General features: G+C 40.6%; 1 protein-coding gene across 1 annotated transcript; it reads left to right on the forward strand.

Moving 5' to 3' along the window:
* The first annotated feature begins 7663 nt into the window (after positions 1–7663).
* Positions 7664–14300, forward strand: LOC8042055. The gene is made up of 6 exons (XM_029978776.2): positions 7664–7813; positions 8857–9020; positions 10132–10211; positions 11303–11398; positions 11481–11624; positions 13876–14300. Exons 1-6 carry the CDS (start codon positions 7664–7666, stop codon positions 14298–14300), a joined length of 1059 nt encoding a protein of 352 aa, XP_029834636.2.
* Positions 14301–14627: the final 327 nt, after the last annotated feature.

Below are 14627 nucleotides of genomic sequence, written 5' to 3' on the forward strand. Positions count from 1 at the left end.
AGACTTGAAGTAAGCCATAAAAAGAGGGAGATGACTAACACCACGTATGGAAGCAATATAATTACAGCCTCACTGTTGTGCACTGTAGCTTGTTCGTCGAGTTCAGAACTCTACATATCTACGTTTAGGTGTAGGTGAAGACTTAGAGCCCGCCATCATCTTATACATTGCGAATAATTTTGGGAGAATCCGGAGAATACGGCGGAAAGCTGCCTCGTGCGATTTCTTCGAAATCCAAATCAATAAACATGCGTGTGAAACAAATGGTAAAAAATGTATATTGCCATCATAAACCTAAAAGGAACATGGTGTTCGTTTAAGAAAACTCAAAAGATTTTAACAAATTAAAGAATATATGAAGGGCTAACAACTAAAATGTATAAATCAGTTTGCAAAATGCTTAAAATAACAAGGAGGATGAATTAATTTATTTCGAAGGGGTCGGCGATTTTGCCTTTTTGGGAAAGGGAGCGAAAGGGTATTGGGAATTAGTTCCATCGCATGATCAAGACTTCACATGCCGGGCTCCACAGTACGAGCAAAGTCTTCCTTTGGTTCTCTGACGGATTGACGACTCTTCCCACGAAGACGTACCCGTTGTGTGGTGTTTTTGTCCGGTGTCTGAGTCCTTCACACGCCCAGACGAGATATTTGATGGTGGGGTCTTGATAATCACATCAGCTGCCGCAACGTACTTCGCCCCCCCCGTCTTCATCAAAGGCGAAGTTCGTTTGTGCTTTGGTGACATGCACTTGGGCCCTTCGAGGTAGTCATCTGGGTATTGGATTCTCGAGGGGAATCACATGATCGTGGAGTCTCCTTTCGCAATGTTGCTTTGGTCTTCTCCTCCCTTCCTCCGGGCGTTGGTCGAGGGCCGCACGGGAGATCGGCACTCCCTGCAAGTCACGAGAAGTGAAGCATCGCTCGCCAGGTCGTGAGTGGCCTCGTTGTCCGCCTGACCGGAGTGTCCACGCACCCACTTTATTCGGACTACAATGTCGTTCTTGTCTTTGATCATGCGACACCCGCTCTTGATCGTGTACTGAGTGGTGGGCTGAGTAGTGCGCAGATGGCTGTGGAGCTTTCAGTGTAGGTCAGTGTAATCTTGTTTGTTTGCGCGGTCATCATTTGGGAGTCTGTAAGAATCTCATTGATTCCAACAAAAGTCCGGAACTCCACTTGAGTGGTGAAGGGTACCTCATCCAGGTAGTAAGCCTGCCGCCGGTTTCAGCCGTCTTCGGTTCCATAGCCACTGTGGCAGCGGTGCAAGTGTGCAGAATCTAGGACGCCTCTGTAAAGAAAAGACGAACTTGCATGCCTTATGTGCCAAAATATTGTGCATATAAATTATGTACAAAAATAAACGTGAAAGGAGAAGAGCGATAATAGTTTGCTTTTTTTTTATGTGAGCTTCTTGTAAACACAATGGTCTGGCTCATAAAATGTGTGATCACAGCTTATTGGAATATAAAACCTTGATGACCGACACCCGGGAGGATGTAGGAATATTTAGTTTTATTTGTGGATGGCAGAATAAAGGTGAGTTTAATATAAGATGAAGCAATCTCTGGAGACATCTAACGACTGCCATATATCCGAAACGTATGCATCTACCATATGTTCGGGGAAACAAATCGTGTTTTTCCGAGCTATAAATTAAACCACGCATTGCCGAATGCTCAGTTTCCGCACAAATGCAGCTTCAACGGCTGAGACCATTTAAACGTGATAAAAATTAATTTGAATGTGTTATATCGGGGTTTCTCTTCCTCCCGCGAATTCGACGTTTTTTTATATAAGTGTATGGCGGCAGAAAAGAATATCTTTGTTTCTCTGGATATATTTTGAAAAAAAAAAAAAAACAGGACGCGGGAATTGAATTTTCTAAATTCCAAAATGCACACGAAAAGCGAAAAAAAAACACCAAAGAGAACGGCGCAGTATTGAGAAGCGAGTGAAACGAGATTTTGAAAAAAAATAAGCAGCCATGCGGACAGTTCAGATGAAAGTTTTGTTCTGCAAACAAATTAATTTTACCTAAAATTTTAGGTAAAATTAAAGCTGATTGCAATCGTTATCATTGCTCAGAGTGATAAAAAAAGGTGCGTGGGAGTGAAAATAATATTTTATTATTTCACTTTCAGCATTTTAAACTTTACGCGTAAAAAGGTCGATCACAAAAAAACAAAATGTGCTACAACTTGGGAGTACTATGTGTGTACTGAGCGTCGTCCATGCTTCTCCGACAACTAAAAAATATGTGAAGTAGTATATCAGGCCTAGCACCTTCCAGGGGGTTTCCTGAAAGGTAAAATAAGAGTAGCAGGACGCTCTCAACCTTACACAACAGATTGGACGGCCACTTTTGTATCTGAAATCTACAAATGTAAGTGGCTGCTTGGCCATCAAGGAGTCAATTGTATTATTAAAAAGAAAAGTTTGTTTTAATAGAGCAAAACAAGCACATGGTACACAAATTGTGATTTATTGACTGCGTGTTAGAAGGCTGTGATGTAAGGAAAAAAAGTGACAAAATGCATAGTTTGTTTCATGCGTCAGCTTACTTTTTGCCTCCGTTTTGGCTTTTAGCATGCCGGTTTACGGAGATGTCGTGGTTCCTCACAGTCTATTTTGAGAAAAGCGCTAAAGTTTTGGGGAAAACAGATAGTTGCTTCCTGGTTTAAGCTGACCTTGCATCCTGCCTAAGGCAACATTTTTCTATTTGCAAACATTGTTGAGGAGATTATTTGTTGACTCACTTACACAAGTTACAACTCTTCGAACTCTACCTCCGTAGCCACCCAAACGCCCATTACATCATTTCGTTAATAACGCAACCTTGAGAACTAAGCGATGTGCTGTGACGACATAAGCTTGTTCACATCAACTTCAGCATGAATTATCAGACTGACGACATGTTGTGTTCAAAGGGGCAGTCGCGCTCAATTTAAAACATCTGTCAGATGATAGACCACTGCATGCATCGTGAAGAAGTGCCTTCTCCAGAGCCATATGTTCCCTGCGGTATTCGCACTTGAATCGTTTCACAGTCTTAGAGGCGAAGTACCCAGCCACGTAGGTCAGAATCGGAGTCTTCGACGACAGCGGTGCTGAATCATAGTCCGCGATGTCAAATGCAAAAGCTAGGGCAGAAAGCAAAATGCTCTGCCCAGCTGATTCGCATGCTAAAACCAACATAATATTTCAAAATACTTTCGAAGTAGTAACACGTTCCAAAAATGACTACTATTCCTCCTTGGGAAAAAAAATAGCTGAGGTGTTTACTATACTATTGTTATTTTGGGCACACTGACAATTCGGAAGTAAAAGAGTGCCAGGCTAAAACAAAAATCTGCCAAACCAACATACCTTCGAAGGGCTCGCACCTTGCACTACTTCCTCTGGAATTGCCTTAGTCCATTGAATACGCCGTTGCTCGTCGCTTGGGAAGGGGAATATGTGAACCTTCTATTCTCAGGCATAAGTTTTTCGACAGCACGGCACAAAACACATATAAAGCATTGATCCTCACATTCTCACACACAAAAACACCAAAGATTCTGGTCACCGACGGGTGCAGCGAATACGCAAGTGTCTATTCTACGCATTTCCAACGGCTCTCTACGCTGCCCGATTGCGCACCTAATGTCTGGCTTTGCATCGGTTGTGAGCCGGCATCAATCTGATAAACTTGCCTCGTCACTTCACGTAATGATATTTTTTATTAATATTTTTATTGGATTTAGTCGGTGCAACCCCTATAACACAATTTCATTTTTGAGCTCAGACCGAACGCAACGGAGGAAACGAAACCTTATTAAAAAAAAAAAAAAAAAAAGTGTTTCCCCTGGCAACCCAGAGTGCTTGGTCAGCATCGTCACACAACCTCGGCGGTGAAATCTCCATGACGCACCAAGGGTAGAAGTAATTAGAACCAAGGATGACCTAATGTGTGTGGTGTATATTATCATGTGCTAGTCGTATGCACTGGCAGACGTTCCCGATCGTAACAACAAGCGCCGTCAAATGTACGGGAACGGCGGACGCAGGGAAAAATTTTGAACCATTAGCAGGTCAAAATTTTTAAACTGCGGTGCCTTGACTAGGTAAACGATGGTAGCGGTACGCGATGAAAGTGGAGCTGAATGCTGCATTGTTTGCAAGGATTCTGTAAAGTGCGCTACAATTTCAACCGCGTACATTGCGTAACTAGGCATCATCCGCTCGTTTTGGTGTCAGTTTCTTGAGTCAGCCTGAATGTCTATGATTATAACAGACCGAACATCTGTCAGAAAGAGGCCGCCGTGGAATAGCGATTTCATCGAAGCATTCCAGCGGAATCACCAGAGTCGCTTTGCACGATTCCGGATAATCTGCCAAGCAGCTATCTTGGACAGACACGATATTTTTTTTTGTCGACATTGGTGCTGGATTTTTGACAAAATAAATTCTGTTCTGCACTCGTTATCCCCGAACATTTGTTTGTTTTCGAACGGCTAACCACTGTCCCGAATCGTTATTCTGATCCGTGACAAAACCACGGCAAGGAAAAGGTACCGACAAGAAAGCCAATATATTGTGCATCGAGAGGCAATGTGGTTGCCACAAAAACGCGCATACGCAGAGGGAGGCAGCTCGTCGGGGCGTGTTGGTAAAGCAGACTGCATTCGAACTGTTCGCGTTCCGCATCGCCGTGAAATGTTCATGCCCGAGTCCCACTAGAGCGACCAACAGAAACAAACGACAGCGACAAGCCTAAAACCAAAGTCTTTCGCGATTTGACAGGTTTTGTAGAATAAAGGAGGCTTTGCTTAAACACGGGCATCATCCACGCGAGGGTATCTATGGCAGGCTTGCAATCACTTGTGCTTACTTCCCAACCACCGAACGACTAAACGCCTGCAAAAGGTACCATCGTGAGCATGCTGCATGTGTTTGAGGAGTGCCGCTGTCATTTGTAAGGTACTAAGAAAGGCAACCGTTTGGCGTGTTACCTCCAATGCGTGGAAAACGCATCAATCTCGCCGTGGACTTTTATTTTGATATCGCTCAAGATCTGAGCCAAGTATCGATATGTAAGGGGACAGAATTTAGGCACACAAACAACTTCAGTGATACTGTGAATTAAAGTAGCCCATCCTTACATTTAATCAAGACTAAAAATAATTATGTTAAAAATACGACAAATTTTGCTACAAAAACTCACACACACAAAGCAAATGACGGCAGATTTTGTACCAAGGCGAGAGACAGTAATCTCTCCAATCTATCTTTCAACTGAAGGTTCCGACAATTTTAGTGCTTCTAAGTATTATGTGTATCCGATAAAGCGATCACTTAATCTTAATCTCTCAAAACCGAAACCAAAACAGGGTGTTTGGCGGGTGGCGCTGCTATAGCTAGCGCCAAATGCCCGACACCCTGTTTTGGTTTCGGTAGATTTCGGTTGGTATACCAACCAAAATCTACCGAAACCAAAACAGGAATTAAACAAAGAATTAAACCGGCAGATTTCGGTTGGTATACCAACCGAAATCTGCCGGTTTACTTCTTTTTTTGATGGCCGTCCATAGAGAGCTGGTTGTTTTCCTCATGGTGGCCCACCGATATGGTTGCCCTACCTCGTTGTGGTAATTATTCTTTCTCCGACGTTCGCTTTAACTAAGCTTTTAATAACTTTCTTGATGGGTGTTTCAATTATTAGCACTTTGTTCAAGAGTGTCAAGCGGTCTCTGGGAGACGCCGCGACGCCACGTCTAGTCATTGGCCGTAGGTTGGCAGCGGGACGGCTACGGAAACTTCAACGGGAGGTGGACAGAACCATTTTCTTTGCTCACTGCGAAATGTTCCACTCATGCCGTGAGCTTGCTAAACAATGCTTGAGTCTATAGACCATTATTATGGCAAATAGCGAGCGCTCGTTTGGGTCTGGAACTCGGCCCTTACAAATATGATCAATCAGTTTAAATTGAATTTCTAATGGATTCCTTTAGTGACAATTGAAACTCAATATAAACTCAACGTCTAATTAGTTTGATCATAAGAAACCCCACATCATTCCCATTGCATCAAGTCATTAGGACTGCCCAGTTGGGTTTTGCCATAAAAACTCAATATCGATTCTATCGAATACACGCATTAGTAATGAATTGAAATTGGTCATAGGAAGCTCAGTATAGGTTCGAATGAATTTACTCATTAGGAATGCGTTAGAGTTTTGTCATTAAGAATTTAATATATATTCTTTTGAATTTACTCATGAGGAATGAAGTTCAGTTTCTTCATTAAGAATACAATATATATTATACTTATACGGGGTGTTTCAAGAAAGGCGGATGAATTTGATATTGCGAAAACTACGGATCGCACCAAAAAATAGTTCAGTTGTTAATTATTTTTGCATAATTAATTTTTGAATATTTAGTTTAAGGGCATTGTTTCATTTGGAAATTTGCTAAGCGTCATAAAAACACACACACAAAAAATGGAGTGCGATAAAATGCCCGCGATGCATTTTACAGCTTTATGAAAAACAACACAACTTCGATGGGTTTTTAAGTTTCGGATTGCAATCGGAGCGCTTCTCGGTAGGGAGGTTCTAGGGAGAGTGGGCGCAACTGCTAGATCGGGGATCACAAGATATGGACGCCATTTAATTGCTAAATTTTCTGCGAGTCTACGGTGCAAAGGGTCGTTTTATTTCCTAACTCAGGCCTTAAGAGCCCATTAATATGCTTGAATAATTTACGTAATGTGTGAATGATTAATTTTCTATGGCCCCCGTTTTGTTCCGATCCGCCATCTTAGACGCTGCTGCTTGTCTGGCAACCCTGCTTTCTCCTCTCGACGTTTGCGATTCCCGAAGCGAGACGGAAACAAGAAAGGCTACGCCAAGGCGTTCGTTGCTTGCAGGGGGAAGCGAGTGGAGGAAAGGCGCACGGGGGAACACAATTGCAACAGAGCAAGCGTCTGCTCTCGTGCAGGCAACATAGGCGCACATCTTTACCCAATCCTCCTCCTCAGACGCCACCATTAAATTGCAAACGCTCTCCAGGATTTGAGTTGCGCTCACCCTCACGAGAGCCTCCCTACTTCTCGGCGCCGGCGCACCGGGCCCCATGAGAAATAGTGCCACCAACTTCTGCTTCGTTGTCCCCCCGCAACACAGCAATGGTAACATAACACAGCAGGGACAGGCTGCACAATTTCTCCATGGGGCGCGGTGCCGTCGGTGCCGAGAAGCGCTCCTCTTTGAAACCGAAACTTAAAAACCCGTTGAAGTTGTGTGGTTTTGTAGAAAAGCAGTTTCGGATGAACCGAAACTGCTTTTCTAAAAGGCTGGGGAACAGAAATTCAGCCATTTTACAGAAAGGACAAGAACAGAAAAGTTAAGTTTTTGACATCAATTACGGACATAGAGAAACAGACGAAAACAGAAAATTTCTGGCAAGAAATCTGTCAACCTTTTTTTTTCTATTTTTTACACAGTTATTTTTTACAGTGCATTAAAGAAGCCTGATCACACCCACACTCTCCAATACAAAAAAATAAATGTAAAAGAAGCGGATTTCGAAATAACAACAAGAATAAGACGCATATTCTTTATAACATGTGTGCTCCGCGGATTTCCAAACGGAGGGGAGTCAGAGTCGTACCACTTGCTATGGGGCTCCTGTACGCAGTTTTGTTGGCATGCATTTCCACGGCTCATTGCGGCCGGTTCCGTTGGACCACAGAAATGATCATAAAGAACCCGGAAAACAACCCGTTCCTCAACGATGCGGCGCTTGGGCCTCTTCAGTATCTGTGGAAGGTATGTCGTTAAAAAGAGAGAGAGAGAGTGGAGGGCGGCATACGCCTTTTAGTAATTTTTTATTTAAACTGTGTCCACAAACTCGTGATAGCGTTCATCAGTATTAGAAAGTTTCATTCTATAGTTTTATTTTGTTAAATTTTCACGTTCCTGCTCATCGCCAATAACTTAGGCCTCTTTGTGAATCGTCATGTTTTGTTCCTTGGCCTCGGGGTTTGATGATGCTAAAAGTTTCCCAGCTCGCCTGTATGTTCTTTGCTGTTTCGATCACGCTGACCATAAGCGTGATGTGAGCGCAATTATATATAAAGAAAAACTAATTTTAGGTGAATGTCCTTTGGGAAGGCATCTTGGGGTCACAATTTTCAATCTGTTGTGCACCTGTAGGATCATGTGACCAGAGCAGGTGTACGAGCGAGGCAAAGAATTCGCATCAAGAACCAAATCTTCATTTGCTTCTATACGTATGAATGGAGTGTTTCAGGAGAATAAATATTCAATTTTATTAAGTGATTTTATCATATGACAACGTTTTTACCCTGGAGAGTTTACGCGCGAGTTTTTTTCTTCTGGTTAAGTAGACCGACCGTTTGCCTTGATTGCATCCGATATATACTTAATATCCTGGGTTGAAACCGTAATCACTCAATGTGTAACTTTTTGATTTTCATTTAATAAACGTTTATTTTAATATATCTGTGGAACCGAATGCGTTTTTACTGAAACAATTTTTCCGTACTAATTTTTACTCAGCCAATACTGAAATCATTCGCCGCGTACATATGTGCGCTTTAATTCTAAGGAGGCGTCACTATCAATACTTATTAGAAAAGAAAAAAACGATTACACCGCGGTTTGATGAGCTGAAATGCCTCATCACGACTCTCGACGCGGCCGATGTGTAGCTCCACAATGTCATAGAGATATCACTATTAATACAAAGTGAGCTTAAGCGGAACATTGTGTGTTGACAAAAATAATTTTGCTTCATCATTAGAAATATTTTATAATATAAAAAAAGTTTATTTTTTTATATTTTTCAGAGCTTAGGAATGTCTTCCGATGAAACATACCACCTGATGTTCCGCACAAAACAACTTCACGACCACTATATAAAATGTGTGTCCTTAAGAGCTAAAATAACAGACCCAGAGAACAAAACCGCTACTTGCGCAATGAATTATTACAATGATACTTCGAAAACGTTGTAAGTACTTCAAAAGATAAAGCATGACTTATTTACAATTTGTTTGGAATTTTGAGGACGGTTTCAATGAAGTTCTATTTGGTCTAGGCTGAGCCGTTTGGCCCCCGCGGAAATCGATTTAGGTTCGTCAATTATTGTTTTCTGAAACTAGGTCAGTGTCTGACTGATAAAATAAACGTGTAATAATGGGAGCTAGAGGGTGATAAAGAGCTCACTGAAACACTTTGACGTAATGGTGACTCTGCTGAACCTACCAGAAGCCCTTGAAATGTTACTTTGAACCAGTATTTATGAAACGAAGATTTTGTCACCCGAGAAATAAAATATCTACACAAGGTTCGAATTTTGTTGCTCGTGATTTTGAACACCAAATGTAATTCTGTGCACCTTTCTTGGCTCCGAGTATATTATCAGAAGTTCGATATAACCCGATATTTACTCTCGAAACCATTTTAGCTGCTATCTATGCAGTACATATCTTGCTCTTGATCGGATGGTCATAAGGTAACAAATAAAGAACTCTAGAAAGTAACTGGCATTTTTGTTGATTTAGGCTCAATGGCTCAAAAACAACAAAGTCTGAGAATACAATGAATCATAAACTTTTTATTTTTTGTATGCCTATTTTGTTTTAAAACACTAAATAACACAGTGAATTATTCAAAATACAAATACCAAATATATTCATACAGGTGGTTCCCATTCATTTGATAATTCAATCTAATACATATCAACCAAAGAAACGCCCAATGAATAATTAAAAAAAAAACATTGGATAGAAGCCTAGCAAAAAGTAATATTTTTTTCTACCCCAGTCTCAGGTATATTCAACATGGTTAATGTTAACTGTTGAATTTATTTTGTATTATAGTGCATTTAATCAAAAGAAAAAGTGGAAGAATGGCAAAGGAAAAAGAGAAAGGCGACCATTTAGTCATGAGAAGAGGAAGACCCCTTGAACATTCGGAGATTAAACCGTAATTGCAAAACAATGACCGGGTTAGCGGACTTTAGTCCCGGGCAATACTAAGTGTTGGGTCACGGCCGCTGGTGCCTGTTGTAGCCAAATAAATATAAGGATTAATCTTGTGACAGATTATTTTACTTTCAGCTGGAATGCAACGATGTGGATGAGATTTTTTGTTCAAAACGACTATACCATTGAAAATGTTATTCGTGGAAGCTTTAACGGTATGTAACGCACGATTGGTGATTTCAAGTCATTGGTTTTAGAAGTAATGCATTGTCTTTAATAAATTTCAGACCACAAAGACAGAAAGCTGTATAACACATTTTCCAAACATATTGGAATATCTAAGGGAACGATGCTTTTTATTATGTGTGTAGTGAAAAATAAAATAACAAAGCGCACGTCTACGCAGTATATCCTTAAAAAGTATTGCGTTTCAATTATTGTGGAGCACATAAGCCTCGATTAAGGCTTCTAAAACAAAACTGACATCGCGAATTGATGGCCACAGTATATATTATAGACACTATGCTCCTCGTAATTCCGAGGCATATATTGTACTGATGTTTAAAGGGAACTTCCAATTCGCACATTTGAAGAAAATACAGATATATTTTCATTCGGCTTGACAGATTTTTTTAAAAATGCCGTGAAAGCTAAGTTGATGCTGTCTGCGCTGGTGTATTACACGGCTCTATAGGTGTTCATAACGTAGGGGGATATTTGCAAAGATACGTGGAATAATTCCCTAAAATTCGGAAATTATTTTATAATTAGTCAAACATAAACATATTGTTCGCTAGGAAATAGCTTAGTGTCATACAAACCACAATGCAAGTACATTTTAGAAACACTTGGGGCATATGCGAAGCGCAGTGACGGGCGAAATTTGCGACTTGTGCAACGGGCGCAATGTTTTCGATGAGAAAACATTAATTTTTGGAAACGGAAAATCGCGCTAGCACGTTTTGGCACCACTCGGCTTGCGCCTGTTGCACGAGTTGAAACTGTAGTGTACAACCATGCCTCACACGCGCCCCAAATATTTCTAAAATTTACTTATTTCGTTGTTTTGATGCGGCTCAGCAAGTTTTTGCCACATTTGTATTGTCAACATTAGAAATGTCAATAAACTATTTGTGTTAACTGACATATCGTGACAATTATCCCTATAATCACGGCTTTTTTTCAAACAGGGTATATAAATCCCTGAAACATTCTGTGTATATTGTCCTGTAGTTTTAGTTAGCTGTTGCCTAACACCTTGAAGAGTACAAAAAATTACGAGTTGTTTTCTTTTGCCTTCTAATAGAGCCTCCAAAAGCACATACAATTCCTCAGGGAAGCAACAATTATATCAGGTATAATGACGACGATTGCGATCCTTCAAGCATACCTTTTCAGGAGGGTAAGTTAATCTTTTACGCTTATCCAACCTGCCCATATAATGCCACCACAGAATATATTGTGCCAAGTATTTTTTCACGCAGCGAATGGTGAAGACTATGAAGATGAAGATTATCTTGAGCTCTGGGAGCCTCAACTTGTATTGTTCGGAGGACAAGTGCGGACTGATATTGACTTCTATGTAGTATACAACGAACCGGAATGTAACGTCCTTAGAATAGACAAAGGTAAGCTAAATAACCATAAACCAAAATCAATTTCACGATTTGACATACTTGCATTGTTTGCACTTGTAAAGACGCTATACCTTTTTATGGAATAGCGAAATAATTTTAAGGTTAATCAAGATTCCGAACATACGGGACTGTCAAATGAAGGAAGCTGTGTGGTGAATTAGGGAGCGTTTGTGTTCGGTGCTCTTATTTATTTTCATCGTACGCATTGCAATGTTTCGTTAAGGCCAAGTAAGTCTACTTCTGAAGGTTCACTTCTAGGAGTCTTGCTCAATACACTTAGGTAACACTAAATCCCTCGGTTAGTAATATCCTCGGCTTCTGAAGGGTACAGATGTGTCCACCTTGAACGTAAAGCTCATTTCGTCAAACATGGCCCCAAGTACTAACTGCAATTTCATTTCATTTAATCTATTCACTTATTGTTACTGTTTACCCGTGAGGGCTGGTGGAAATCATAATGCAAACGACAAAATATACACATTACCCTAAATAAATATACAACGAAACCGTCGCCCAGTAACAAACGCCAACATCATGCCATGAGTAATCAAAATATACATGAAAAAGAAAAAAATATCCTAGGATTAAAAAAAGATCACACATGTTCGTTTTCAAGAACAATACAAAAATTTCATCTCCCGATCGTGATATGTAGTGGCCATCAAACTATTGTTTTCAATGCATTTAAAGAATACACTGAGAAATTCACATAACACAGCATTTACGGGGTGAAGCATTCTAACCTTCGGTTGCTCTAGGGAAGAAACTGGGTTTAAAACTAAAACAGTCATTAAAAACAGATGGGTTTGGAATAAACATGATATTGCTTTGCCTTTATGATTCTCTTTTGCGGATTTCATGGTAGTCAGATTTTTACCGTGATTATAAATAATGGCGAAAATAAATTTTATGTTATTAACCTTAGTTCTAGATTAAAGTGATGGAAGTTTGGCAAGCTCACATAGTTTAGTAGGAGAATCCATGCGGCGATATTTGTTAAAGATGAAACGGGAGGCTCCCGTTTAATCTAGGAGACTGAAACCTGGAAAGGCGTCAAAATTGAGCATCCTGTCGGAACGCCGGAAAATGATGCGCCATCGTTATGGCTTTCTAAAATTAATTGATTTAATGGTTTAGATGATGCTCAACACGCTTCTTATGGTAATCGTATGTTTTTTTTTACTAATTAAAACATTGATTAGCAGATTGTAGTCCATAAGTTAGCTGAAAACATGTTTTTGCAGTCTTTGATCACCGCCATGGCTCGAGTTTGTCTCTGAAAGTATATCTTTTTTCTAAGCCGACCTATTATTAATGTTCTTCTAAAGTCTTCGCTGAGACACAAGTTATTTGCTTTTTTGTGAGAACCTGTGCAAATACACGCAGAGAAAGTGGGTATCCTGTGTTGGCGACAATACACCGACTGACGTTATAGCAGGCTGCCAGACGCGGCTTATTTAGCCTCCGGGGTATTCAGTAATTCTTCTCTAAGCCAGCTATAATTTTTTTTTGTTTAGAAAAACGTGCTTGTTTAAAACCGCAAAATACAGCCTTTTCTCCTCCGACAGCCGCATTTTGTAGGAGCTGTTTAGCGCAGCATATGAGCTAGGCTCAAAACCTGCTTTCCTTTAGGTGACAGTGAGTGTAGTGATTTTTTGTGTGTTAAGCGCGTTCATTATTACTATGTAATTAAAGCACCAAGAATGTTTACCTGATCGCAGACTTTTTCAGTTCGAGTACTTATGCTTTCTTTAACATATTGCTCACATTGCGTACTGCTATTTTGTTTGGTTTTCTAGAGCGCAGTGGGGGGGGGGGGGGGGGGGATTGCACGTGATGTCATTCAATGTACACAGTTTCTATAGTATACGTTATAATATGTTGATTGAATGAATGAATATGGCTTTATTGCAACAAAAATGTTAATTGGATGTTCATTACTTGTAAAGAATACCTCATAATTCTGGTTGAAAGCACGAAAGGCTTAGGTACAAATGAGTGTACCAAAAGAGTGCATTACATGCGCGCTTTTGAGGATTCTTATCTAATTCGTCTCCACTATTGACCCATTTCTGACACACACACGATGAAACAAGCTCTTAATTTAATATACTTTTTTTATTTTATTTACACTCTTTTTTTACGGGCTCGAGTAGTATATTGTAAGCCCCACGGTGTAAAGTCGCCCAAAATATGAATGAAGACATTGTAATTAATTGATACCTCATCATTTCTTTTAAAGAGTGCGACTTATGGCTGAGAAGTAATGAGTTACAAGTAATACTGGAGGCCGCAGTACGAGAGGCTGAAACAAATGCACCAGAAGAGGAGGAAGACGCTGTGAAGAAACTAGCAGCCAAAGAGAGCATCACAACAACAGAAGAAACCATCACAAAACGGGAGTTGAAGGGAGAGAACACGGCAGAAGGAGGCGCAACTACAGAATGTATTTCAACAACAGATAGGGAAGCAGAAGAAGAAACAAACAGGTTAAAACGCTTAGCAGGGTCTTTCGAAAGGAGGGTTATAGACGCCATATTCCGACAGCTTCCCGCCGGCTGCCGCTTTGCCTTCTTGTCATCCTGTGGATATCCAGAATGGACCGTGTACGACCGAAAAATATGCAATGAAACACAAGGAATGGAAGGTCAAGGCACCAACAGCTAAAACTAACTAGCACGCACAATGTTTCTTTGCAAATGTCGGGCAGTTACACATACTAGAAACTAAATATTCTATCGTGCCCTCTTTCTAGGATGCATGATTCAAGTGATATGTTTGTTACAGTATAGAGCATGGTGGCCAAACTACAGTTGGCGAGTCAGATCGCGTGTTTTAGTGCGGCTCACGGCTCTCTTGTGAGAATACCTTTTCTTTCCTCTCTCTTCCTTCTCCATCACCCCCCTCGGTAAGAAGGAAATGTGTTTAATTAAACAATAGCTTGCGTTTTGGCGGCTATATTCTACCATCAGGAAATTGAACTAACCAAATAAA

The sequence above is a fragment of the Ixodes scapularis genome, unplaced genomic scaffold (genome assembly GCF_016920785.2).
Source record: "Ixodes scapularis isolate PalLabHiFi unplaced genomic scaffold, ASM1692078v2 PGA_scaffold5__190_contigs__length_132052651, whole genome shotgun sequence".
NCBI lineage: Eukaryota > Metazoa > Arthropoda > Arachnida > Ixodida > Ixodidae > Ixodes > Ixodes scapularis.